The 12014-nt window shown below is 36.3% G+C and overlaps 1 protein-coding gene across 1 annotated transcript in view; it reads right to left on the reverse strand.

Annotated features, from left to right (window-relative positions):
• Positions 1–381: 381 nt before the first annotated feature.
• LOC122789623 (circadian locomoter output cycles protein kaput-like) overlaps positions 382–12014 on the reverse strand; it is a 1222827-nt gene continuing 1211194 nt past the window's right edge. The window contains exon 20 of the mRNA XM_044057016.1: positions 382–2186. Within this exon, the coding sequence (XP_043912951.1) occupies positions 1989–2186 (198 nt within the window). The 3' untranslated portion in view covers positions 382–1988. The remainder of the gene's footprint in view (positions 2187–12014) is intronic.

The raw sequence follows: 12014 nt of genomic DNA on the forward strand, positions 1-12014 counted from the left end.
AGATGTGTGTCTGCAATCGTTCCTCTGACTGCTTATATATTCCTATATTTTCCACATTCCTAATTATATGGATATATGAAGACACAGAATTGCTACTGAAGATAAGAAATATTTGGGAATCAGGTCAATGCATGCCCTTGGGCCACATATTTAGCTTGTAATAGTCACAGTGAAGTAGTAGTAAGTACCATAGTAACGTCTGAGGTCGTTTTGTTACTTTACCGTGTCTGGTTTTACTGCACATTTTTCCCACTTAGAGCTTTCTATCATGTTACTCTTTGTATTACACATAGTATGTTATATAAAACAGGCACACAGGTTTACATAAAGAAGTCAAATGAACAGTAACACACAAACCTGTATCTTCTGGTGTTACGAAATCTTACTGTTGTAGTACCACGAAGGTAAAAAAAACATTCCAGAAAAATAAACACATTTTCATAAGATGCTGCCTGTAAAAGTATGTCCCAACCATCAATCATTTTTGGACTATACTGATTCATGATATATAAACATTACAATTTAAAACAGGATCTCTCAGTCGCTTACAAAAATACATTTTATTGCTAACAGTACTTTTATCTTCCCATTTATATGACTACGAACAAATGAAATGATCTTGTCCTCCAACTTCTGTCCTGCTCTTCAGATATTGCACAGACAACTATGAGTTTAACAAAATATGATTTGCATTTATCTGATATAAAGTTATTTTATTTATATTCTTAAATTTCAATTTAACTTAAAAAGTATTTGGGTTCCAAGTTATAACGACATTCTCTAGAGGCACAATACTGTCATTTGTCGATGAGTAAAACAACTCTTGCCTACACTTACCACGCGGGTAAAATTATCATTCATGTGGCTACAGCTGAAGATGTTGCCATGGTGCAAGCCAGATTCATACCCTCACTGTTGTAAGTTGGCAGTGTTTGTTAGCATTTCTAAACACTCCATATTCAGAATGCTGCTTCTCTTATGTACATGTGCAAAGTCATGGGGCAGAAAAAAGGAATTGCACAGATATCAGTCACCTGTTCTACTTGTCCAAAACATGAACAGCGACTGAGCATTTTTCTACTGCATGTGGAAATATTTCTTGTATACAGTGAAAGTGCAAAACGTACAGTATATACTGTCCAGAAACATGAGTAAGTGACATATGTGCATTGATCTGCTACCAACAGACATAAATACAAACTAACAAACACAAGCACATGCAGTTGTATGTAGAAATATAGCTACTTGACTTCTTAGGGCTTCAATCTGAAATAAACGTCTTTAATTTCACAGTGAGCAGAGTTACTTGTTAAATGTATTCTATTTCTGTGCACCTGGAATAAGTTTGCTAGGTGTAGTGTGGACACAGTGAAGTTTGTAAGAATGCAGACTTTTCTGCACTATGGCTCAGAAAGCAGTTCATCTTGGTGCAGAACAGAGGCTGAGTTGTTCCTTCCACCAATATCAGTATGCACACGGGATGCGAAATGCGATCAGAGATGAGTGGGTAAGTCCCGGGTGCCAACACAGGGACTTCAAAATATGTTTCGATGTTATAATGCTGCGGCGAATTCCTATGGATCACTAGCTCTTGCTATATACAAACAATTAACATTCTTTTAATTGCCATACTCAGCATACTGGCAGGAACAAATGTGATCTCAATGTTTTACATGGATGTCCCAGTAGAAATGAGTGGATGCAAGTTTTGCAGCAATACTACTGTAGAGTTTTACAGGGCATGACAATATAAGAAGTTAGGGAGTGTGTCTGAATCAAAATAACATGTTTTCTGGTATGGCATTTGTGTTGCTTACTTAGATTTCTCCTGTATTCTGTTTTACAACACAGGCAATCTTTGGTAACATCATTTTACCAACCACAAAATGCAATGCCTTCAATACGTGCTTTTAAAATCCACTGTTACTCCTCACACATCGCAGTGCTCTCCAGATTGCTTGTTTTGGGTTCATCATGTTGAGGGATCTTCATAGCAGCTGCATGTTGGGTAAATCCGACAAGGTACTAGAAGGATTCTGGTTATGGTGAGCTTGTTGTTGTTGTTGTTGCTGTTGTTGTTGTTGTTGTGCTGGAAAATATCCCATAATATTCTGCGCTGCTACTTGTGTTTGGGGGAAGAGATGTGATGTCTGGCCACCTTGCATTGACTGAAGGTGTTGTATCTGCTGAAACAATAAAATCAAAATGTTAGAGGTTAGTAGAAAATCATATGCCTGCAAATGTGCAAATTATGTGGTTGAAAGCTAAACAACAGTCAGCCTGCTGTAGGTACAGGTCCAGATGTGATAATGTCTGTCTTAGTAGCAGATAAGTAAAAGTAACTGAACAAGAAAAGAGCGGCCAACTTAACAATATGCTCTTAATTTAGGGCAGACTATGCAAGGTGTGCTCTCAGAATAAATCATGATATAACTAGTCAACATTATCTTCCCAAGTATAAATTGTGCATCATAGATATTTCACATATTCCTGGCTCTAGGATAAATATGTACTTTTATATTCCTCTGAAACAACATTTAAACAGATTTTTAGATATAGTTTTATATAGTTTTTGTCATGCAGTCAAACTTAATGTACAATGGCACAATTTGCCACATCATCGGTCTCGTCTTATCTTTAAGAGGACGTGCTTCATAGTTTGCTAAGGGACTTTCACCTGGATCTTGTATAAATTCCTGATTGACTGCACAAATCCCCGATGGACTACATGCATTCCTGACTGATGGTATAGCCTTGATAGACTGCATAAATCCCTGGCTGATTGTATAGCCTTGATGGACTGTATAAATCCCTGACTGATTGTATAGCCTTGATAGACTGTATAAATCCCTGACTGATTATATAGCCTTGATAGACTGCATGCATCCCTGACCGATTGTATAGCCTTGATAGACTGCATACATCCCTGACTGATTGTATAGCCTTGATAGACTGCATAAATCCCTGACTGATTGTATAGCCTTGATAGACTGCATAAATCCCTGACTGATTGTATAGCCTTGATAGACTGTATAAATCCCTGACTGATTGTATAGCCTTGATAGACTGTATAAATCCCTGACTGACTGTATAGCCTTGATAGACTGCATAAATCCCTGACTGATTGTATAGCCTTGATAGACTGCATAAATCCCTGACTGATTGTATAGCCTTGATAGACTGTATAAATCCCTGACTGATTGTATAGCCTTGATAGACTGTATAAATCCCTGACTGATTGTATAGCCTTGATGGACTGTATAAATCCCTGACTGATTGTATAGCCTTGATAGACTGCATAAATCCCTGACTGATTGTATAGCCTTGATAGACTGCATACATCCCTGACTGATTGTATAGCCTTGATGGACTGTATAAATCCCTGACTGATTGTATAGCCTTGATAGACTGCATACATCCCTGACTGATTGTATAGCCTTGATAGACTGCATAAATCCCTGACTGATTGTATAGCCTTGATAGACTGTATAAATCCCTGACTGATTGTATAGCCTTGATGGACTGTATAAATCCCTGACTGATTGTATAGCCTTGATGGACTGTATAAATCCCTGACTGATTGTATAGCCTTGATAGACTGCATACATCCCTGACTGATTGTATAGCCTTGATAGACTGCATAAATCCCTGACTGATTGTATAGCCTTGATAGACTGCATACATCCCTGACTGATTGTATAGCCTTGACAGACTGCATAAATCCCTGACTGATTGTATAGCCTTGATAGACTGCATAAATCCCTGACTGATTGTATAGCCTTGATAGACTGCATAAATCCCTGACTGATTGTATAGCCTTGATAGACTGTATAAATCCCTGACTGATTGTATAGCCTTGATAGACTGTATAAATCCCTGACTGATTGTATAGCCTTGATGGACTGTATAAATCCCTGACTGATTGTATAGCCTTGATGGACTGTATAAATCCCTGACTGATTGTATAGCCTTGATAGACTGCATAAATCCCTGACTGATTGTATAGCCTTGATAGACTGCATACATCCCAGACTGATTGTATAGCCTTGATGGACTGTATAAATCCCTGACTGATTGCTTCCTTCCTTTCTTTCAATGCAACTGTTTTGCTAGTGTGAGGAGAATCTTAAGTAAGCTTTATTTAAATGTGTGATGGCCCCTATTTACCCCGAGCAGTACTCAAGGAGCCCCAGTCCTCACCACTAAAACTGGTGAGAGGCAGTCATTAAGAAAAAGGATGGATTTGTGCAGTATTTCAAATGCAGCTCTCTGCATCAAGCGCACTTTCCCTCAACAGCCCACAGGGAGCGTGCTCCAGACCTGGGACTGGACTCACTCTTTCTCCAGATCACAAACAAGACTGACCTTGAAGTACTGTGTTCCAGTTCCAAGTATCTGACACACACACACTTGAATATTTGATTGTTCACACACACACACACACACACACACACACACACACACACACACACACACATACAGACATCTGGGAAAGTGGGAAAGGCTGGCACAGATTCACCAACTCTGTCCCTCTTTTCAGAATATAAGGTAGATTGCTACCACCAATCAGATACTCTAAGGCTCTTACAAAGGGTAATCAATTATACTGTGTCAAATTAATACTGATATAAATGGGAGAGTATGAGTGAAGCAGTAAGGCTTATTGGAGTGGCCACAGTTTCACTAAAATAAGCACAGGTCAAAGGTACTCTGAACACATTAAAGGTATTCGCTAAAAGACCAGCCACAATGAAAATGCATACAAATATTTAATAATGGATAATAAAATAGAAAACAGGAGAATAATTTATATTTTTGGGAATATAAACTCTTGGGAATTTTTAAACCAAGTCTAATTTTGTCAGTGAAAATCACAATCTTCCTAATCCTGTTCCTTGCAGTTGTTTTTTACTTGTTTCCCTGACATCGTAGCCTTGTATCCTAGTATTGCACACAAAGAAGGCATTGGCTTGGTGGAAAAATACCTCACTGTACATGTTAAGATGGAACCAGAGAGAAGGTTAGTACCATGCATAGACTGTTACAAATTGTTTTAGATAACAACTTTTTTATTTTCAGTGAAAAAATCTATCATCAGAAAAAAGGTGCTGTCATGGGAGCTAAAATGGCTCCAGCATATGCCAGCTTAGTGCTTAACGCTTGGGAAGCAACACTCATTACCCTGGAAGGTTTCAAAGTCAGGCTTTATAAGCGTTGTATTGATGATATATTTTTCTATGGTTAGGTTCCCACTCATATCTTGATGCTTTCATTAATAATATCAGGGACAGCATCTCTTTCCTTGATTTTACTATTTTAGGCATTGCTCAAGAAGTACATATTTTAGACATTACTCTGTCTATTGATGTCTTACATGACTGTTTTTGCTCCACGATTTATTGTATAGACACCTTCAGAAACAATTACCTGGATTTCATCAGTCAATATCACCTTTATGAAAAAGAATATTGTAAAAGACCAATATGGATGCATCAGCAGACTTGTCAGTAAAGACTGCATTTTTTTTAGAGAATATGAAATTCTGAAAGGGCTTTTTTAGAAAGAAATTACCCTGCAGATTTCATCTACTCTTGCTTTGAACAAGTTTTCAGTTGCAGGTATTCTCGCCACCAACCCATTTTAAAGTATGGGTTTACAAACGTTCACAAAAATCGGAGAAATTACAGCTCTTGTTTCCACTACCAATCTCTTTAGATTCCAACAACATGAGACAATGTATCACCACAAACTGGAGCATTATTAGTGTTAACCAAGAACTCTGCATAGCTTTAGGTCCCACCCCCTCATTTTGTTTAAAAAAAACTGTCATTTTAAAATCTTTATTTGAATCTGAGAAAAATGGTACAATTTGTCAATTCCTAATAATGCAGGCCTGTTCTCATGTGGTTATTGTATTTGCTGTAAGAACATTTTAGTTGGAGATCAGCTCTTTCTGTCAGCACTGAATTTTATCCTAAAGTTTGAAGAAGTATTCAGTTGTGCTTCCACTTGTATTATTTACATTGCAATTTGCTCATACTATGGATTGTTCTACATTGATAATACTATTCTTAAGCTTAGTGACAGAATAAAGGGACACTGCAGAGCTGTTATAATCTCTGACTAATGGTTTAGCCAAGCATAGCTCTGTTTGTTCCCAGTGTTGATGTTTTAATTTTCTGTTCTTGAATAACTTGCTTGAGGTTGAGGAACTACAGTGGCAAGCCACATTATTTGCAGAGCTTTCTCTCTTGTATTTTAGGCTGTTTACTTTTGAATTTTCACTCACTCATATTTGAATACTGAAGATTTCTGATGAAGTTTGACAAATAAAGACTGAAAGCACTCAAATCAGAAATTTGTTTTTCTAGTTCTTTTTCCTTCCTTTGTTAGAGTTTTTTGCTTTATATAATACTTTATATTTAGTTACAATAAACAACAGAGTTCAGTCACAGGAAATATAAAAATAATACAGTTGGATAGAATGTCACAGATGCAGAAACAATAATACTAAACTAATTTCACTGTATTATTCCAAACTGAACTAAAGAGAAACTGTCCTTAGTTAGCTCACTTAGTATCGGAAGGCAAGATGCTTATTTTTACAAGGCAAAATGAGATACTACACACTGACTGAACTGTACAGCTAACAACAGAAAAACTGAACTGTGATAACTGACATAGATCTTTTATATCAGATTCCAAAGAAAACCAAAAACCAAAAAACAAACTGCTGCTGCCAGAGTTCCGTCCTTCAGCTGTTTATAGAATGGGGTCACATCTAGTCACCTGACTTTGGCACAGTACACATTCAGAACTATGTTAAGATTCTGTTGTAACATTTTTAACATAAGCAACTTTTGAAAACACTTTTTTTAATACAAGCATCTGTACAAATCGATGTGGCAGTCAAATGATACAAGACTATTTACAAAACTCCAGCTAGCTATACTGGCATATGTTACACATGTACTGCCCCACTTCTCCTGGGTACAGTAGGCACTATCTCACAATGTCACAAACTGTTATTCAGCTTATCATCTTAATTTGACTCAAGTGCTCCAAACCAACATTTGTTTCAACTTCAGCTAAAGTGCTTAAATATGTAGCACTTGAACAAATAATAAAGTAAATAAATATACAAAAATACATGCAACCAATTTAAAAAATACTGGATTTAAACTTATTAGTAAATTTTGAAATTAATTTATCACACACATAGGAATACTGATTGTTCAATTATTTACATAAATTTTAGTTAGCAACTTCTGTTTCATCAACATTTTCCCAGCATTATTTTATGAGTTTGTATGTATGAATTTTTGGGCAGAATGAGCTTAATTTACTTATGCAATCACTATAGTGTTCTGTTCTTTGAAAAGTTTCAGTCAGAGAAATGCTAGTGTTTTGGAACTCTTAGAAAAAGAACATCTGGGGCTCATACCAGGCACAGAATGATCACTCACTGTTTTGGTAACACCAGTGTCATAGCTTTCAACCTTTCTTTTCTAAAATGTGGAACACCACCTCTGATAATTTGGAACAAATGGACAAAATGTCCAGCAAACAATTTCAACTAGGAAGCTTAGAACATGGTGCTGTTGATTAAGTAATGTGATTCACTATAATTTAATACAAATATTTGTTAAAATTAATGTCAACAGATCTGTGATAAAACCCTTCCATGGGGAACAACATAAATTAGGGATTTTTAAGACTCAAAATGAGGACCTAATCCTCATAATGAGGTACAGTTGAGGTCTGGACTGAATAAAAAATCCTGATCATCCCAGTATCCACCATCCTATATCCTAGAGGGCAGCTTTTATTTCACTAAAAAATAACTAACTGGTTGCAATTTCAACCAGACTTCAGAATTCAAGGCCTTCAAATTTTATGCATCCAGTTTTTGTATATATGCATAAGTACATATAAGTTGCTATTTGATTGACTGAGACAACAGCTTGAATGCACTGATCTGTGTCCCAATCAACTGAAAGCACAGCATATCAAAATCTGCAAGAGCAAGATTATGATGGAGCGGGGACAAGGAATATGGCCTTTTCTCACTGTATATGTATACCTACTAGGATCAAGGGGTGTTGCACCTGTGAAGCATCAGCCTAGCAGACACAGCAAGTTAAGGTACAGCTAAAGTAGCAGGTGTGTGAGGGGTCCAGGTGGTTTGTCTCCTGTAAAAAACAAACAAAAACTGGTTGTTGTGATCTTGTGGTATGTAGCATATGTGGTGTGGAGTGTTACTGTTATATATGTGTGTGTGCGTGTGTGTGTGTGTGTGTGTGTGTGTGTGTGTGTGTGTGTGTGTGTGTGTGTGTGTGTGTGTGTGTGTATGAGAGAATGTTTGACCTTCAGACTGTGGGGCATTTCTGCAGGTGTAATCATTTTCAGTGGGTTGTCTGTGCAATGCATTTTTTATTAGGTGTGGTGAGATTGGTGTTTTATGTAACAATTCAGTATATATACACACACAATCATTCTCAGATCATTAAACTGAGTTCCACATCCAATAAATTACTTTCGAGAGTGGTGTGTCCTTCAACTGCATTTGTTATCCCACATTTATGGTCCCTCACTGCCTTATTGCTACCGTTGCTTATATTCCAGAGATCAACAGATATTGTTACTTACTTAAGCATTCCAGAGCCATTAGTTTCATCTATAGTCATAATGGCAGCCTCTTTTAAAGAACAATATACATTGTTTTGTTTAAGAAAAGGACCTAGGATGTAAGATAAATGCACCTTGTTAACATTTGAATGGTTCAGTTCAGCTGGTCTTGTATACCATAAAATCTTACACAGGGATACTGTCACATAATCATTTCCAAGTATTTGAGAGTCATTAAAACTGATTATGCAGTATCCAGTGGTACTACAGAGTTGTGTTCTCTTCTCTGTGAATTCATTTTTTTTCACGGTCCTTGCATTCACTGTTAATACCTCCAGTTGCAACTGATCTTAAAGTTTTGCCTTTGCTTTTACTTTTGTTTAATTTTAATGTTTGATGGGTGCTATTGAAGTGTTATGAGCTGCAGTGGCAGTTGAAGTTTTCTCTGAGTTACAGTCCAAAGCTATAGATGGTGTGTGGGATCATATTATCTATCTCAGAGTGTTTGTTCCTTCCATGTGTTCAGCCATGAATTTAATTTATTTAAGGGTCAAATTATCTGTCTCAGAGTGTTTGCTACTTCCACATGTTCAGCTGTGGATTTAATTCATTTAAGGGGTATGTGGTATGGGGACAGACTTCCACAGAGGAATGCGGAGTGATCCTGCCACTGTAAAGTTGTGTTTTATTCACCTTTTTCACCAATCAATTTTGAAGAAAGAGCCATGTTATTTTTTTTCAGAGTTGATGGGCACAATGGTTATGACTTTGTTGCATAAACATGTATCCTATATGCATGATACAAATGTACCGCTAGTCCATAAAGTGCAATTCAAATGAATGACTAAAACTTCAGTTTTAGAAGTTGTCAAGAAAGTGCACTGACACTTATACAAGCAAGGTTTAAGTTTGAAATTGGAGAAAAAAACTTTTACTAGATTGGGTCAGAACCAATTATCCAATGAAATAAAAATGCAATACTCATTGAAAAGAAATCTCAGACTATATTTACAAAAGGAATCAATATGCACCTGTTTTCTAGACAGTGGCTAAAAACTACTAAACTACCAAGTCATAAACTCTGACAATTTATTTAAAGAACCTACCTCTTAGCTGTACATTCGATAAGCTTTGTACTATAAATCATAATATATATTATTAGCATTATATGTTAGAATCAGTAATATTGTCTGTGACCCTAACAGCTGTGATTTTACATATGTTTCTTACAATTTATTCTTACATTATTACTTCTACAATTGGACTTGATATCCATGTTGTAACTGAAAAGGTCAGTAGATCAATTCACTCACCTGGTTATCAAATTGTAAATAAATAATAACCAGAAATCTGAACTGCAGATAACAAAATCTATAACTTCACAAACTACAGGCACTCAAAAGCATAAAGTATGAAGTTTTATTAAAATTATAGGTGCTTTTGTCCTTATATAAACAGTGGACTTCTTCAGATAAAATGAATTGTAACCATAGATCATTTTATAGACTGCTGAACACCCCATCTAATAGGTAAATTACTAATCACATTAAAAATATATACAACGTTCACAAATATCCTGTTTGTAACGAAATATCACCATCATAAAAAAAATGGACATTTCTAAACATTTCCTTCCATGGACCCAATTATCAATATAAAAACAATACATATCTTAGTTAAAAATGGAGCTTTAAATCCTAGACCTTTTATGCATTAGTAAACTAACTAGAGACATTCTGTCATTTAGCCCTGGGGGGTCTATAGCATTCAAAAGCACTTGCTAGTATAATTCACATCTTTCAGCATGGGATTCCCAATCCCCTCCCCTTGGAAAAGTTGATACTTGTTTCCAGTATAAATAACAAACATTTTTTAAAATTCGCACACACACATTGGACTGTTAATATACCGTGTTGTTGTTATCCTTTATCTTAATCACATAACAGTGCTGGTATACTTCCTATTGGGGTAAAGAGTTGTTGGATAGCTTGCCACAGTAATACTGGAGCCTTTGTTAATTAACCTACATTTGCTACAGGCTCCACTTTTTGACATGCCCTTAATGGCATTGTTGTACCCCCATTTCCTATGGGATGTAATCTGAAATTTGTTCTTCAAATTGACCCCAGACTTGTACACTATAATGGGGTTCTAACCCAATTTATCAACCAGCCCTGTGTTTTGATGTATCTATCCCAATTAAGTGTTAAAATATTTTTAACATCCTTACTTACACTACTGAAACTGCCTGCGTAGGCTCTAGAATAACTGTGGGTGATACCACAAGTACCAACCATGTAAGAAAAAAGAATGAACACCTCTTGCTCTCAAATATTTATATAACTGAAACACTCTTAGTACAAACCGCAGTATGGGTGGAGGCTTGGTAGATCTTACAAGAACTGTTGAGCTGTTAGAAACAGCTGAAGCACTCTCAATACAAATAGCAGTTTAAATTGAAGCTTGCTTGAACTGTGAGCTGTTAGCAGCAGCTGAAACATTCTTGATGCAAACAGCAGTGGAGATTTGTTAACTCTTACAAGAACTGTTAGGCTGGAAAGAACAGCTGAAACACTCTTGATATAAACAGCAGTTTAACTTGAAGCTTACCAGCTCTTAAAAGAACTCTTGAGCTGTTAAAAACAGCTAAAGCACTCTTGATACAAACATCAATCTAAGTCGAAGCTTTCCAGTTGTGGGTAAACTGTTAAAAACTCTATATTATATAAAACAAATAAAACAAACAGTAACATACAGGATAAGCACTTTCGCTTATGCTTAACCTCCTTCAGATCCTGTTATAAGTAAGAAAAACTTCCCTTTTAATACAAAGTAGTTGCCACTCCCATTCTAAAACAGCATCTCTTAAAGTGAAAGCTTAAATTGTACTTATTTTTTATATCTCAGGCCTCGCTCTTTTAATATAGGTTTTTGGGGTACTTTTTCCATTCAAACCTGGGGGATGATCCACTCTCAGATCCATAATCCACCTTGATTCTTCAGCTTCCGTTTTATTCATTAGGTCACCACCTCGTATACTTTCTTTGATGTTTGATAAAGCCATAAATCTAAATGAATGGTTCTCAAATCTAGAGATATGTTGATAGAGAGAGTTAGTTTCTACCCTGTTTCTTATATCACATAGGTGGCAAAGAATATGTTCATTGAATTTTCTGTTCATTTTAGCTATAAAAAAAGCTGTGCAGATACTACAGGTTGCAACATATACTACATTTCTGCTGTTGCAATTCACTAGCCCTTGGAAAGTATATATATTATTAGTTACAGGGTGTCTTACATATTTTATAGTTGTTTGAACAGCCTTTAGTGGTGTGATTTGGTCTTTGTGACAAGTACCAATCATGGGGGAAGCCCTCTCACCAGAG

Source organism: Protopterus annectens, chromosome 15.part0, assembly GCF_019279795.1.
Source record: "Protopterus annectens isolate FY-2018-M chromosome 15.part0, PAN1.0, whole genome shotgun sequence".
In the NCBI taxonomy this organism is placed as follows: Eukaryota; Metazoa; Chordata; order Ceratodontiformes; family Protopteridae; genus Protopterus; species Protopterus annectens.